Here is a 17694-nt window from a genome sequence, read left to right as displayed (position 1 = left end):
TTTCAATTAATTCTATGAAATACTTGTATACTTCATTACACAAATGTGTAATTTTAAAAATATTTTTTTCAATTATATTAATATAAACCAAATTAGTCTTTGACAGCTATATATATATATATATATATATAGTTACGTAATCTTAGTCTCGAAGTGCATTGCGTGAAACGTTAGACGTGGGTATTACGCTCATACTTGAATCAGTTCAGCCATGACCTTGATATGTGCGAAACATATTCAATAATTATTAAAAATATGTAAAAAGCAACCAATTAAGATTTATTTTTATAGAATCTTTGACTTGAGCTTATTAACTATATCGATTTAGAATTAGTAGAGAAATTTTGTGAATTTTCAGTTATAGAATACAGATAATTATTATTAGCATTTTTTTATACGACTAGGTCGAGAAACAAGCATACGGACATTACAATGGTAAGCAATTACCGTAGCCTATAGAAGTCTGCAACACGCGTTGCCGACCCTCTCCAGGAGCTCTCTCTCACCTTGATCACAACACTACTTAACTTAGCAGTGTTTATTAACTGTGATCTTCTGTAAGATTGAGATGCTTTTCAAGACAGGCCGCTCTAGATTTTGAGCAGAATATATATCTTGTTTTGCCATACCTCGATAATTAGTAATAATTATAATAAAAAATCGTCATTCGTCTAATAAATTAAACGCCGTAAAGATTGTACAACTTTGTTAATTACTATACTGTAAAATATAAAAAAAAATATTCTGTTAAATAAAGCTGTATCGAAAGAAAGTTGAGGTATCACAGCATTTTAACCAAATTCAAAATAACGGAGGAGGTTCTCAATTCGTTTGTATATTTTTTAATGTGTGTACTTCACAAAATTTGTACTGGTTGGACCGATTTCGATGATTCTTTTTTATTCGAAAGCAGGTGGTTATCATGTGCTCCGATTTAAATTTGGTTGAGATTAATTTTATGGAGAACTTTTTGAGTTATATACAATAATGCGTATTTACTTGATATTTTTTTCATCTACCTACGTTTTATTACCTGTCGATTTAATTGAAGTCGGGTTGGTTTCTTTTGCGAGCAAACACGCTTCAGCCTGTAATATCCCACTACTGTGCATAGGCCTCTTTCCCAATGTAGGAGAAGGATCAGAGCTTAATCCACCACGCTGCTCCAATGTGGGTTGGTGGATATATTCCCTACTATGAGTAACGATCGCTATCAGGTGTACGTGATAACAACCGGAATCGACGGCTTAACGTGGTCTCCGAGACACGGTGGGGAGACCCACAAGGACTGCCCAAACACCCACACCACGGCAAACACCTGTATGGCCAACAAAAATGTTTGTCATGTGCGAGGATCGATCCCGCTACCGCCAGCGCAATAGGTACAATCTATGGCTGTGACCGTTGCGCCAACGCGGCGAGCAAACGCGATTATTTAAAATATTGTTGTAATTTCAAATTTTGCGCATTTTAGTTTATTGCAACCGATATTAGAGACATATAGATATTTTTTAAAACGGAATTATGCGTTCTGCGATTATTATTATTATTATTCAATTTAATAACGAAGATAGAAAATTGTTTAGCGCCTAGAGCTACTGGTAGAGCAAGAACTTTATCAAAAACTTATGCTATTATAATAAATTAAACCAGAACTTGTTATTATCGTAGATAATACAACTCATGCACAGTAGAAGGTTATTTATATTGTGGTTCATTTAATAAACGAAGACCTATTCTAGTAAGTTTTTCTTAAAAAATACACAACAATTTTCATAGTAAAATAAGTAATAATAAAGAGTTTTGTTTTCGTTCTGATTTTTGTTGCTAGCTTTGCTAATCCTTGAAGATTTCTTTTACTTACAATTCGATAATATTATCTTGAATAAAATTTTCTAGGTAAGAGATATCATTATTTTAATTTAAGAGTTGTTCTCTTGTCAGTAGAGTTCGTTATATATTTTTTTATATCATCTGCAATAAGCTTGACCCACCTGTTAGACACAATAAACAAATAATACATAAATAAATTTAAGATAAACCCACGTCAGTCATCTATTCCTAAGGTAAGCGGAGCAGAAAACAGGGCTATTACAAACTGTACTAATGGGCTAGTCACAAAGGCAAAATTTGCCTTTAGATCAAGATACTTCCGTCAATTGTAAAAGCTGAAAATTTCTTAGCGCATACTCCCAACACCGATAGAAACAATGGCCAAATATGAAGTTTAACTCATGGTGGCTTTGGCACATAGCAGGTATCAAAGGCGCATAAAATTACTTCACGATCGCACCCACGGCCAACCTAAATGTTTGTCTAGGTCGGGATTGAAGCTATCGAAATTGACCGGCTACTGAAGAAGTGTATTAGTCCAGAGGGTGGGGCCACTAGATATCTGTCCGATAACTGGTTGGAACCGCTACGGGTAAGCGACCCCGGACTGCTCTAGCTGCTAGTGTCACACACCCCTCCCCGTGATCCGTGGCACTGGTATCCGTAACCCCAGATCCTTCTCTCCCATAAATCCTTCTCACCTATCCTTCTTCTTAGCTTGAATTCCCAAGGAGGGTTGATGTCAGGCAGGCGGCCGGTCGTAAAATATACATGCCAAATCATTATGTGACAACATGAGTTCGGGAATTAAAGTATGCGATAATGTTAGGGCGTACCCCGCAGGCGACGCGCAGATGCAGCACCCGGCGTCTGTGGGAAATGGACAAGGGTTGCTGCACCAGGGACGGGGGCAGCGTAAGAGGCGAGTCCAGGAGGTGAACTTGAGGATTGCGAGTTGGAATGTGGGTACGATGACTGGGAGAGGACGAGAGCTAGCAGATGTTTTGGAAAGGAGACGGATAAATATAGCATGCTTGCAGGAGACGAAGTGGAAGGGACAGAGAGCAAGAGAAATTGGGGCGGGTTATAAGTTTTATTATTGCGGCTGCGATGGGAAAAGAAATGGCGTAGGTATAGTGTTAGATAGAGAGCTCAAGAACAAGGTGACGGATGTGAATAGAGTAAATGATAGAGTTATTATAGTAAGACTGTTGATGGAAGACTCGGTTTTAAATATAGTTAGTGTGTATGCGCCGCAAACTGGATGCGATGACAGTATGAAAGAAAGGTTTTGGGAGGATTTTGATGCGGTTATAATGAGAGTACCAGAATGTGAGGAAATATACATTGGAGGAGATTTTAATGGACATGTAGGAAGGATGAATGACGGATATGAAAGAGTGCATGGGGGCCGAGGTCACGGAGTCAGGAACCGAGACGGTGAAGCTCTACTGGAAGCAGCCTTGGCCTTTGACTTAGCAATAGCCAACACATTCTACCAAAAACGGGAACAACACCTTGTCACATACCGTAGTGGTCTACACTCTACCCAAATTGACTACATTCTTTTAAGAAGAAACAGGCTAAAATCGGCCAAGGACTGCAAGGTAATACCGAGTGAGAGTCTTGTCTCCCAGCATAGGCTACTGCTCCTGGATTTAACTCTGAGAGTTCAGAGCTTAAATAAGAGCCCGAAGCCCCCAGTTAGAACGAAATGGTACAGACTGGATGATAGGAAGATGGCTGCAGAATTCCGGGAAAGAGTGATTGGTAAACTGATAGAGATGGGAGATATGGTGGGGATGGGAGTAAACGAGTGCTGGAGTGAGATGGCAACGTGGGTGCGTAGTGTAGCAAGGGATGTCCTAGGGGAAACGAAAGGGAAAAGAAAGATAGAGAGGGATACATGGTGGTGGAATGAGGAAGTACAGACGATTTTGAAAGAAAAGAAGAATGCTTTCAAAGAATGGAAAAGAGTGGAAGATGGAAATGACAGAGAAAAGAAAATAAAAAGATTAGAATATCAAAATAGTAAAAAGAAGGCTAAGAAAGCAGTCGCAATCGCAAGGGCCAAGGTCCAAGATAAATTGTATGATTCTTTAGAGAGCCCACAAGGTCAAAAAAATCTTTTTAGAATAGCGAGAGAGAGAGAGATGAATGCAAGAGATGTAAACCATATGAAATGTATAAAAGACGAAGCGGGGAAGATCTTGACGGACAATGAGGAAATAAAAGAACGCTGGAAGAGATACTTTAATAACTTGATGAACGAAGAAAATGAATGGAGCGGAGTGTTAGAAAATGTACGAAGTAATGAAGGAATTGTGAAAGAGGTAAGTATAGAGGAAGTGAAGATGGCAGTGCAGAGTATGAAGAATGGAAAAGCAGTTGGGCCAGATGGTATACCAGCGGAAGTGTGGAAGTTTTTGAATGCGGATGGATGGAAGTGGCTGACTTTATTTTTCAATAAGTTGCTGCAAGAAGAGGTTATACCCGAGGAATGGTGCTACAGTTCACTGGTGCCCATTTTTAAAAATAAAGGTGACATACAGGACTGCAGCAGCTATCGGGGAATAAAGCTCATGTCACATAGCATGAAGATATGGGAGAAAGTGATAGCGCGACGAATGAGAGAAGAATGTGAGGTCACACAGAACCAATTTGGATTTATGCCGGGCCGGGGAACTACGGACGCCATATTTGCACTCCGCCAACTCTGCGAAAAATATCGACTCGCGCAAAAAGACTTGCATATGGTGTTCGTGGATCTGGAAAAGGCATACGATAGGGTCCCCCGTAAGGTTCTGTGGTGGGCTATGAAAAGGAAAGGAGTGCCAGAGAAGTATGTACGACTTGTTCAGGCGATGTATGATAGAGCTAGCACCCACGTCCGGTCCGAAGCCGGGGTAACTGACAAGTTCAGTGTGGCTGTAGGTTTGCACCAGGGGTCGGCTTTAAGCCCGTATCTATTCCTCCTGGTAATGGATGTTCTAACATCAGACATACAGGAGGAAGCACCCTGGTGTATGCTGTTTGCTGACGATGTTGTTCTTGTCGGAGATAATGTCCTTGAGGTACAGAGCAGACTGGGAAAATGGCAGGAAAGACTGGAGGGCGCGGGATTGAGGATAAGTAGGTCTAAAACCGAGCACTTGTTCTGCGATTTCAGCGGTTCGTCCAGTTTTTCCCATATTGCCTTGGATGGTGTATCCCTACCAGTCTGCTCCGACTTCCGCTACCTTGGGTCATTAACACAAAATGACGGCAACATAGACCGTGACGTGAAAAATAGAATAAATGCGGGATGGATGAAATGGCGACAGGTCTCTGGAACAGCTTGTGATCCACGAATGCCCCTTAAACTTAAGGGGAAAATCTATAAAACGATCATAAGACCTGTCGTAATGTATGGATCAGAATGTTGGGCAACAAAAGTGATGGATGAAAGAAGAGTGCATGCAGCCGAGATGAGAATGCTAAGATGGATGTGTGGAGTAACGAGGAAAGATCGGATTAGAAATGAGTATATAAGGGGAAGTTTGAAAGTAGCACCTGTGACAGAGAAAATAAGGAGCAATAGGTTAGCGTGGTATGGGCATGTAATGAGGAGGGATGACCGCTATGTCGGTAAAAGAATGTTAGAGATGAATGTCGAAGGACGAAGAGCGATCGGCAGACCGAAAAAGCGATGGATGGATTGTGTGAGTGAGGATATGAGAAAGAAAGGAGTAAGCACTGAAGTGACGAATAATAGAGAGGAATGGAAGAGAAAAACATGTTGTGCCGACCCTACATAAGTGGGACAAGGGCAAGAAGATGATGATGAAGAAGTGTATTCGAATAGCTACCCAAGTGACATCCCACAGACACCCGCTACATCAGAGGATTAGCAGGCGCGTTGCCGGTCTTTCAAATAGGAATATGCTCTTTTTTTGAAGGTACCTAGATCGTATCGGGTCAGAAATACGTAGGTGGTAGCTGGTTCCATAGAGTTGTTGCAAGAGTTGACATGTATAAATTTCGGTTTTATACTATGACGTAAGATAAGTTACAAAAGTTTGGGGCACTGATTAACGTGATAATTATCTAATATTACCTCGAATAGAATATTAAAAAATTATGCATTAGGAAATGACGTAAGTTAGTTGCCATTTTGTACATCTTTGCTACCTGGTATCTGCCAAAGCAACTATGACTTTAACTTCATATTAAGCCATTGCTTCAACCTATGTTGGGAGCATGCGCTAAAAAACTTTGAGATTTTATAAAATACAGAAGGTCCTCACAGGCTCTTGGGCTATTCTCCTTTATTTGACATACATACGATCTTCTCAGTCTACCACACCGCCTCTTTATTCCAATCCCTCTTTCAATAATGGCGGATCTAGTTGATTTGTTTTATAAAAAGTCTAATTATTGTCACTTCTTAAATTTGTAGAAGTACTTTGTTGCTTTAGTGCGTTATTGCTATTTTTTCAGTTAAACTTTTTTTTGCGTGATTGGAATACTATTAGTTTTAAGTATACTGGAATATTTTTATATATTAACTAGCTGTGCCCGCGGCTTCGCCCGCGTAGAAATCAGTGTGTCACAAAGTTTTCCCGGCAAACTTCCAGTGAAACTTTCATCAAAATCGGCTTAGCCGTTCCGTAAACCTTCCTCTTGAAGCCCTCTCTCCATTGGTGAAACCGCATGAAAATCCGTTCAGTAGTTTTTGAGCGAATCGATCACATACACTTTTGGGGACTTTGTTTTTTAATACACTAACCGTCGCCCGCGACTAAGTCCGCGTGGTTATGAAGATATGCATTACTATAAAGATTTTTAACGCAAATTATTTTTTATTTCAGTCACTTGAAATACTTATCACACTGAGTAACTTTTTAAAAGGCACAATTTAGTATAATTTAATAGTTATTTTTATAAAACCTCTCTATACACCACATTTTTAGTTTTATTTTCAGGCTGTATATGTTTCATACAAACTATCAACCCTAATTAAACCCTCTTAGCGGTGGAATATCGCAAAATCCGTTCTTAGCGGACGTCAACTAACTATAATCTACCTCCCTGCCTCATCTTTGTCCATCCTGGATGGATGGACCATCCAGCGGTTATTAAGTTCTCGTGATGAGTGAGTCAGTGACCTTTCTCTTTTATATGTATAGATTATGATACATTATTTGGACACCTTCTCGCTATCTATAGAGCATACACTTTAAATTTCTTTTACACTTAAAACATAGGACTTTCATACAAACTTCCAACCCCCCGTTTTACCCCCTTAGGGGTCGAGTTTCGTAAAATCCGTTCTTAGCAGATGTCTACGTCCTATAAGGAGCCTACCTGCCAAATTTCAAGTTTATAGGTGTTATAGTTTCGGAGATTTCGTGATCAGTGGGTCAACCTACCATCCCCCGTTTTAACCCCAAAAAGGTGTTGATTTCTAAAGATACATTATTTGGACACCTTTTCATCATCTATAGAGCATACATTTTAAATTTCAAGTATTTTACTTCTAAAATATAGGACTTTCATACAAACTTCCAACCCCCCGTTTTACCCCCTTAGGGGTCGAGTTTCGTAAAATTCGTTCTTAACGGATGTCTACGCCCTATAAGAAGCCTTTCTGCCAAATTTCAAGTTTGTAGGTGTTATAGTTTCAGAGATTTCGTGATCAGTGAGTCAACCTACCATCCCCCGTTTTAACCCCAAAAAGGGGTTGATTTCTAAAGATACATAATTTGGACACCTTTTCATCATCTATAGAGCATACATTTTAAATTTCAGGTCTCTTACTTCAAAAACATAGGACTTTCATACAAACTTCCAACCCCCGTTTTACCCCCTTAGGGGTCGATTTTCGTAAAATTCGTTCTTAGCGGATGTTTACGCCCTATAAGAAGCTTTCCTGCCAAATTTCAATTTTGTAGGTGTTATAGTTTCGGAGATTTCGTGATCAGTGAGTCAAAGTACCATCCCCCGTTTCAACCCCAAAAAGGGGTTGATTTCTAAAGGTACATTATTTGGACACTTTCTCACCATCTATAGAGCATACATTTTAAATTTGAGGTCTCTTACTTCAAAAACATAGGACTTTCATACAAACTTCCAACCCCCGTTTTACCCCCTTAGGGGTCGAGTTTCGTAAAATCCGTTCTTAGCGGATGTCTACGTCCTATAAGGAGCCTACCTGCCAAATTTCAAGTTTGTAGGTGTTATAGTTTCGGAGATTTCGTGATGAGTGAGTGACCTTTCGCTTTTATATATATTATTATAGATTATATGCTACTACCATAGTATATTGGTATTTATTTATGCTTACTTAAATTATCATAATGTAATTAATTATTTATTAAATTATTAATGACATCAATTATTTATCAATTTGAACATACATCGCGCAAACCCAATTAAAGATCTTTCAATTTATTGAATTAGTATCTGTAAACAATTTGGTATTATTGAATGCGAGTATATTGTATCAATATATAGAAAATTATATGAAATGCGAAACTATTCCATACATACGAACAATGGTTCACTTTTCTACTTATTTCACAAGACACCTTTATCAACAACTGTATTTTTTATTTGAAAGTGAAAGTCGATACTATCTAAAGATATATGTATACCTGATAGCGATCGTTACTCATAGTGGGGAAACATATCCACCAACCCGCAGTGGAGCAGCGAGGTGGATTAAGCTCCAATCCTTCTCCTACATGGAGAAAGAGACCTATATACCCTATGGCCCAGCAGTTGGTTTTTCCAGGCTGAACAGTGATTGTGAAAGATTTAAATACGTAATTCGATTTAAGGATGTGAGTAAAATACGTAAAACTCTTAATAGGTCAGGACATACGCTAGGAGAGAAGAAATGGACTAGAACGAGACTGGACAGAGTGACACCCTAGCGATGAAAAAGTCGACAATCAATCTTGTTTCTTTTAATGGTGTACAAGAAAATGTGTTTTGTTTTTATTATTATTTAATTTATTAAATTATGGATATAAGAATTACATATCTTCACATTACTTTTGGTGCTCAAATAAACTTCCATCACGACGATCCTAATGCCTCCAAACTTGTCACGCAAGGCTAACATGTTGAATGTAAGCTAAATTATAGTTTTTCCTCAATAAAATTTTATCCCTTAACTTGAGGAAAAAATGATGACCAATTTATAGCTTATAAAATTTTCTAGTGTAAGAATAAATTGTATTATTACTTTTATAGATAATTTGTAAAATTTTAGTTAGATTTAAAATGCTCTAAACCAGAACCCTGTTTGCCTTTTCTGTGTCTAAACTTTAACTGTCTTAAACCTTATATATTCTTATTTACAAAATTAAGAATTCAATGTAGTTCTGGAGGGGTTTGAGTCAAACACATTCGTGGTGATGTCTAGGGTTCCACAAAATCCCTGTCTGGGTAACGCATTCAAGACGCATCGAAGACGCTGCTGTCCGTCTTCAGCCAGTGGATTTCAAAGCCAGCAGTTGGGTGATTATCCAACCATCGGTCGGCTTTAACCGACTTCAAAAAAGGAGGAGGTTACTCAATTCGACCGTATAAATATATACTAGCTGACCCCGCAAACGTTGTTTTACCACATATTTTATTAATCTTCTCAATATAACTTAGGGGAATTAAAAATAGATGTTAGCCGATTCTTAGACCTACCCGATATGCACACAAAATTTCATGAGAATCGGTCAAGCCGTTTCGGAGGAGTTTAACTACATACACCGCGACACGAGAATTTTGTATATTAGATTTTTTATGTATGTTCGGGGATAACTTCGTCGTTTATGAACCGATTTTCATAATTTTTTTTGTTGGAAAGGAGATATCCCTGTGGTACTATGCTAAGTAAACCATGAGGATGATGAGATCCTAGAGAAATCGAGGGAAACTCTTGAAAATCTTCATAACTTTTTACTAGGTGTACCGATTTTGATGATTTTTAATTTAGTCGAAAGCAGATGTTTATCATGTGGTCACATTTAAATTTCATCGAGATCTGATTACAACTTTTGGAGTAATTTTTGATAATGCGTATTTACTTGACTATTTTTTCGTCTACCTACGTTGTATTACTTGTCGATGTAATTGAAGTCGGTTTTTTTTTTCGTTTTCCCGCAAACACAATTATTTAAGTTCCAAGATGGTGGATGTGTTATTCCTTAGTCGCCTCTTATGACATCTACGTGAAGAGAGGGCGTGGCTATATTCTTTACTGCCCTAACCACACAGCAAAAATTGGTATAAAAGTTTAATAACTGTAAGGTATGAGGATTAAAATTAGAAATGCTAAATTAAATGGAAAATGATAGAATGGAAATTTGCCTGTAGTATTATAGTAGTCCGAGAAAGATACAGCCATAATAATTGGTATTATAAGAACAGTATAAGTTACAATTGAAAATTTTATATTAGAAACGAAACAACTTGACTTAAATAATAACCAATCAGCAAATAAATAATTAATTGTTATTATGAAATTGAAGTTCTCAGTATATTGCAACAATTACTTACAATCACAACTTTAACTATTATAGTAATAAATTACGTAATTAATATTCATTTTATTTATTTGAATCCCATTAATATTTAAATTAATTTTTTATACTACTGAAATCGCTTATTGATTTTAATTTGGTAGGACATAGTACAGAACTCTAATATATATTACTTTTATTAAATGACATTGCTTGACGCACAATATTTTATCCGTGCGTAACAAATAGTTAATTCCATTAAAAAAAACCGTAGGTATATGTATAGACGGTTTATTTTTTACGGAATCTTCCACGTCATTATAGAATGTATCACGTCAATCGAACCCATCGATTTTAATTAACAAAAAAATGTATTTTGACTTAAAAAATGTATTTGAACTTTGAGCTGAACAAAGAGACAAGAACAAGTTGAAGTTGGGTTTTTTCCTGTTATTATAAATAAAACACAAAACAATATAGAGTCGCAAACTCGTTTTTGACGTTTTTGTAATGACGTTCATTTTACAAATATATGATCTGAAAAAGTTATACACACACATAGTTATCAGTGTATAGTAGTAAATATGGATTTGTCAATTTTACATATGGGCCCAAAAAAGTTGCATTGGCAAGGGCACTTTAACGAACTCCATTTCATTAATATTAATTTAAAAAATTCAATACATCTTAAACTCAGCCAACAGTGCATCTATTTACTTTCATCAAACACACATCTCCGTTACATATTTCACAAGTAAACTTATTCATCAATAATATATTAATATTTTCACTAATAACAAGAACGCACAAACGAAAAATTCAAATGGAAGTGTTATTAATATTACTCGGTGGAATGTTGCGATTATGCGACCGTGTCAAAAATCATAATTATTGGTAATAAAATAATTTTTAACAAAAACAAAAACCGACTTCAAAAAGGAAAAATTATTTTACTTTACAATTTTTAGTGATGGGTAGACCAAACAAGGATACTTTTTCTCTTATCTCGGGGGTTCGGAAACATACACAATACACAAGCACAAACACCCAGATCATGACAAACATCTATATGGCCAATACAAATGTCTGTCGTGCGCGGGGATTGAACCTACTAACGCCAGCGCAACAGCCGGTGCTGTGACTGCTGTGCTAACGCGTCGACATACTATGAGTAAAGTTCGCTATCAGGTGTACGTAATAACAACCGGGACTGACAGCCTAGCGTGTAGCGAGGCTAGGTTGGGAGAACCACAAGGATTAACAACTAGACTGAAAATAAATATTTGTATAAACATAAATATCCACTCCGAGCGGGAATAGAACCCGCGACCGTCGGTATTTAGGCGCCGCCGACACGGCACATGCACCATTATATCAAAGCGGTCGTCAAACAGCAAAAGGTAACTGCTGTAAATTGTTGAGAAATTCCCTCGAGTGTTTATGGGCTCCATTATCAAACCTGGTCATGCGACACAGATGATCACACAGCAGGTAATTGCTATAAATCGTTGAAAAGTTCCCTCGACTATCTTTCGTCTCCATCATCAGACTTTAATGGCACTTGTAACTCATATAGGTGCAAAGTTCTCATCAATAGAAACGAATTAAGTTCAAACAGCAGGTAATTGCTATAAGTCGTTGAAGAGTACCCTCGACTATCTTTCGTCTCCATCATCAGACTGAAATGGCACTTATAACTCATATACATGCAAAGTTCTTATCAATAGAAACGAATTAAGTTCAAACAGCAGGTAATTGCTATAAATCGTTAAAGAGTTCCCTCGACTATCTTTCGTCTCCATCATCAGACTGAAATGGCACTTATAACTCATATACATGCAAAGTTCTTATCAATAGAAACGAATTAAGTTCAAACAGCAGGTAATTGCTATAAATCGTTAAAGAGTTCCCTCGACTATCTTTCGTCTCCATCATCAGACTGAAATGGCACTTATAACTCATATACATGCAAAGTTCTTATCAATAGAAACGAATTAAGTTCAAACAGCAGGTAATTGCTACAAATCGTTAAAGAGTTCCCTCGACTATCTTTTGTCTCCATCATCAGACTGAAATGGCACTTATAACTCATATATATGCAAAGTTCTCATCAATAGAAACGAATTAAGTTCAAACAGCAGGTAATTGCTATAAATCGTTGAAGAGTTCCCTCGACTAACTTTTGTCTCCATCATCAGACTGTAATGGCAGTTATAACTCATACGGGTGCAAAGTTCTCATCAATAGAAATGAATTAAGTTCAAAAAGAAGGTAATTGCTATAAATTGTTGAAGAGTTCCCTCGACTATCTTTCTTCTCCATCATCAGATCGACTCCAGACCTTTATTAAATAGTAGTGCTTTATAGTACTTAATAAAAACATGATTAAATTTACTAGTCACCCTTACGATTTTTGAAAGTTTCCCTCGATTTCTCTGGGATCCCATCATCAGATCCTGGTTTCCTTATCATGGTAGCAAACTATGAATATCTCCTTTCCAACAAAAAAAGAATGATTAAAATCGGTTCATAAACGAAGAAGTTATCTCCGAACATACATAAAAAAAATATATATATATACGGTCGAATTGAGTAACCTCCTCCTTTTTTTGAAGTCGGTTAAAAACGGTATCGAATTCAAGACAATTTGATTTGACAGGTTATTCTTAGGCTGTGCCTACTCTCATTGTTAAACCGACCAATGTTAAAAACACAATACTTTGATCGTATTCCATATGACGCGCGACATTATAAAATTGCAGGATTATATAATGTCCTACTGTCATTACTAACATTTTGTTAACAATTGTAGGCAGAAATTTCATTAAAGGCCCGTCGTCGATTCGTGCGAAGCGCTGATATCGCATATATGACAGCGGGTTGAGTTGAAACGGATTTAAATTGAATCACGGTTAATGTCTTTTTAAAAAATATGTAATGTTCATGTTTTATATATCATTTTTAGTAACATGACAAAGTAGGCAGTGCCTTTCTGCCTATATGGAATGCACGCTACGGGATATATACTATCATAATAGTATCATAAAATAATTGTCATTATCACTTGGATGCATAACGAGTAATGACAATTAGACTCGAGTTCAAGGTAATATAAAATATGAGTTGAACAATTTTATGACCATAATCCTATTGACGTAACTTAAATCTACGGTCGAGAGATCAGTACCTACAGAAAATTAATTTTCTAAGATTTACGATAAGAATATTGCATTTAATATCTTATATATTCGATTATTTGAAATCGTACGATGTTTTGTTTAACATTGGGTATAGATGATATTAATTTTAACATTGGATATAGATATCATGTGACATTATTATAAAATAATCCACACACCAATAGCTTTATTATTTACTAGCTGTGCCCGCGGCTTCGCCCGCGTTGAAATTAGTGTGTCACAAAGTTTTGCCGGCAAACTTCCAGTGAAACTCTCATCAAAATCGGTTTAGCCGTTCCGTAAACCTTCCTCTTGCCAATGGTGGAGCCCTCTCTACAATGGTGAAACCGCATGAAAATCCGTTCAGTAAATTTTGAGCGAATCGATCACATACACTTTGGGGATTTTATTTATAATAACACTAAAACACTAACGTCTTCGTGGTTATGAAGATATGTATTACTATTAAGATGTTTGACGCAAATTATTTTTTTATTTCAGTCACTTGAAATGCTTATCAAACTGAGTAACTTTTTAAAAGGCACAATTTGGTATAATTTAATAGTTATTTTTATAGAACCTCTCTATACACCACATTTTTGGTTTTATTTTCAGGCTGTATATGTTTCATACAAACTATCAACCCCAATTAAACCCCCTTAGCGATGGAATATCGTAATATCCGTTCTTAGCGGACGTCTGCTAACTATAATCTACATCCCTGCCAAACTTTATCTTTGTCCAACCTGGATGGATAGACCATCCAGCGGTTTTTGAGTTCTCGTGATGAGTGAGTCAGTGACCTTTCTCTTTTATATATATAGATTACGATGCATTATTTGGACACCTCCTCACCATCTATAGAGCATATATTTTAAATTTCAAGTCTCTTACTTCAAAAACATAAGACTTTCATACAAACTTCCGACCCCCGTTTTATTTCCTTAGGAGTCGGTTTTCGTAAAATCAGTTCTTAGCGGATGTTTACGCCCCATAAGGAATCTACCTGCCAAATTTCAAGTTTGTAGCTGTTATAGTTTCGGAGGTTTCGTGATGAGTGTGTCAACCTACCATCCCCCGTTTTAACTCCAAAAGAGAGTTGATTTCTAAAGATACATTATTTGGACACCTTCTCACTATCTAAAGAGCGTACATTTTAAATTTTAAGTCTCTTACTTCAAAAACATAGGACTTTCATACAAACTTCCAACCCCGTTTTATCCCTTTAAGGGTCGAGTTTCATAAAATCAGCTCTTAGCGGATGTTTACGCCCTATAAGGAACCTACTTGCCAAATTTCAAGTTTTTAGCTGTTATAGTTTCGGACATTTCGTAATGAGGGAGTCAACCTACCATTCCCCGTTTTAACCCCAAAAAGGAGTTGACTTCTAAAGATACATTATTTGGACACCTTCTCACTATCTAAAGAGCGTACATTTTAAATTTCAAGTCTCTTACTTCAAAAACATAGGACTTTCATACAAACTTCCAACCCCCGTTTTACCCCCTTAGGGGTCGAGTTTCGTAAAATCCGTTCTTAGCGGATGCCTACGTCTTAAAAGGAACCTACCTGCCAAATTTCAAGTTTGTATGTGTAATAGTTTCGGAGATTTCGTGATGAGTGAGTGACCTTTCGCTTTTATATATATTATAGATTACAGGTGTGTTTAAAAGTTTATTTTGTATTTAATTCGCAAACTTTTTATGTTGGTTCGAAAGTTATCACTTATTCTGATTATAGATAAGATACCGTAGTTACGTAAATATTTTTTTATAATAATAGTATTCATCATTTCATCATCATCATTTCAGCCTATCACAGTCCACTGCTGGACATAGGCCTACACAAGTTCACGCAAAAATGGCGTGAACTTATGTGTGTTGCCCATAGTCATCATGCTGCTGGGCAGGCGGGTTGGTGACCGCAGGGCCGGCTTTGTCGCACCGAAGACGCTGCTGCCCGTCATCGGCCTGTGTAAATCAAAGCCAGCAGTTGGATGGTTATCCTGCCCTCGGTCGGCTTTGTAAGTTCCAAGGTGGTAGTGGAACTATGTTATCCCTTAGTCGTCTCTTACGACACCCACGGAAAGAGGCTATATTCTTTACTACCGTAGCCACACAGTGATAGTTAGAATAATAGTATTATGCAAACAATTCTATTAAGGTTGTTAAGCGTTTATAGCGTTTATCACTTTTAAATTTATTAACCTTTTAGATATATAATTATATTAAATTGTTAGCATCAAATGACGTAATCGTGATCATCGTTGAGCATATATTTAATTGAATTTTTAAAGTTAATTTCTGTAACCTATTTCTTTTGTTTATGGTTATATTCCAAACGAATATTGATCGATTCATTCATTCAGTCTCTAACCCCCGGATATATCCCTCTTTCTCCATGTAGGAGAAGGGATAGAGCTTAATTCATCCCCATCAGTTATCTGTGATAACAATCGGGACTGACACGACTGACGTGTTTCTGAGACACGGAGGAGAGACCCATACAAAAAGCCAAACACAAAACAAAAATCCATTCCTTGCGGGAATCGAACCCGCAACCGCCAGTGTTTAGGTCAGAGCGATGTCTCTAAAGGAATATTGAACAATTCTAAATAGTAAATTCATTATATTGTTTTTCAAAATGGAACTAATTTACGCATATAAATATTATCCCGTATTTTATTTGTATTGTACGTCTTATTTCATGTTGAGGTAACCGCCTCCGTTTAGTTTGGTAAGTTTTTGTTCTTTGTCAATTGATTACACAAATATTGTTGCTTACTCGTGTACTTATTAGTGCCACTACGTCTACTAAAACCCTGCGGTACCCTCATCGTCATAACGGGACACTACGGGATCGCTTTCGCATGCTACCCGAGGCGGACCAACGCTTGTGCGGGCAGCCTTCGCCTATAGAACGCTAACGGGTACTGTAACAGCCCGAATACTCCGGTGGCGAGTGGGAAAAATGGATCTCACTCACTCTATTACAAAGGGATATGGAGCGAAAATCGGCTTCTCCTTCTCCCTGGTCGTTGTGTCACGTGCCTACCAAACCTGCCTAATATTCAAAATACTTTTCGTACTATAAGTTATTTTTTAAACAAATACGTGACTTTATCCATGTACAATAAACGGGATAATAAATTCAGTAATTTGAGTTAGAAATTATCAAAAACAATATTTAAAAAAAGACTGTTCAGGTATGCTTAAAAAGGAATTATTTTTTTTATTGCATTAAAAAATCTAATATATAAAATTCTCGTGTCATGGTGTTAAACATTAAACTCCTCCGAAACGGCTCCACCGATTTTAATAAAATTTTGTGGGCATATCGGGTAGGTCTGAGAATCGGCCAACATCTATTTTTCATACCCCTAAGTTATGGGGGGGGGGATTAAGTGGGTTAATAACATATATGGCAAAGAAACGTTTGCGGGGTCAGCTAGTAATATTATAAATTGTCATTACAAGGGAGAACTTCTTTTAGAAAAGAGCTCTAACTCTAGTACAAAAACGGAAGAAGAAAAATTGCAGACAAAATATATAACATACATATAAAAATACATACACAACTATTACTATATTGTTGCATATAATATATCTAAAAATACAACAAAACATACACACACATAACATACATTTACATATTTTTGTTTCTTTTTTTTCGGTTGCAAGATTTTTATTACTAATTTACATAGTGTAGTCAAATTATTACAAACACTTATTGATATATTATACATATTTACAATTCACAACTTAAAACTAAATATTTATGCAAAGTTGTTTACATATTATATATCCATATACATAAATGCATTTATTCATACATGCGTATATACATACATAATATCAACACATATATTATGTATATACATGTCATACATTTGTAGTGATTTGGGAGAGCATATTTATTTATTTTATTTATTTATTTATTTAACATTTTTTATACGTACAAGATTATACACAATATTTTGTCATGGAGACTAACGTATAATGGGTGTGCTTATCCCTGTGAGAGATTTCTTCCAGCACACCCAAAAAGGAACGATTACAGACAGAAATTAAAGTAGGTAGACAGACGTACAAAAGAAAATACTAAATAATTGATATATATATATATATACACATATACGCGCGCACACACACACATACATATATATACACACATACACA

At 36.7% G+C, this 17694-nt stretch overlaps 1 protein-coding gene across 1 annotated transcript; it reads left to right on the top strand.

The window, feature by feature from the left end:
• The first annotated feature begins 2627 nt into the window (after positions 1 to 2627).
• On the top strand, positions 2628 to 8750 carry LOC123658238 (craniofacial development protein 2-like). The gene is made up of 2 exons (XM_045593679.1): positions 2628 to 3758; positions 8655 to 8750. The coding sequence occupies exons 1-2, from the start codon at positions 2628 to 2630 to the stop codon at positions 8748 to 8750; spliced, it is 1227 nt and encodes a 408-aa protein (XP_045449635.1).
• Positions 8751 to 17694: the final 8944 nt, after the last annotated feature.

This window comes from Melitaea cinxia, chromosome 12 (assembly GCF_905220565.1).
Source record: "Melitaea cinxia chromosome 12, ilMelCinx1.1, whole genome shotgun sequence".
Taxonomy (NCBI): Eukaryota; Metazoa; Arthropoda; class Insecta; order Lepidoptera; family Nymphalidae; genus Melitaea; species Melitaea cinxia.
The sequence above is the reverse complement of the archived record's forward strand: the minus strand, read 5'-3'. Positions and strand labels throughout refer to the sequence as shown.

Bases quoted from the DNA above. Each gene is read 5' to 3' on its own strand.
- LOC123658238 (XM_045593679.1), top strand. From the start codon at position 2,628: ATGAGTTCGGGAATTAAAGTATGCGATAATGTTAGGGCGTACCCCGCA. The intron at 3,759-8,654 runs GTACAGACGATT...ATTCGATTTAAG, and splicing joins CATGGTGGTGGAATGAGGAA to GATGTGAGTAAAATACGTAA.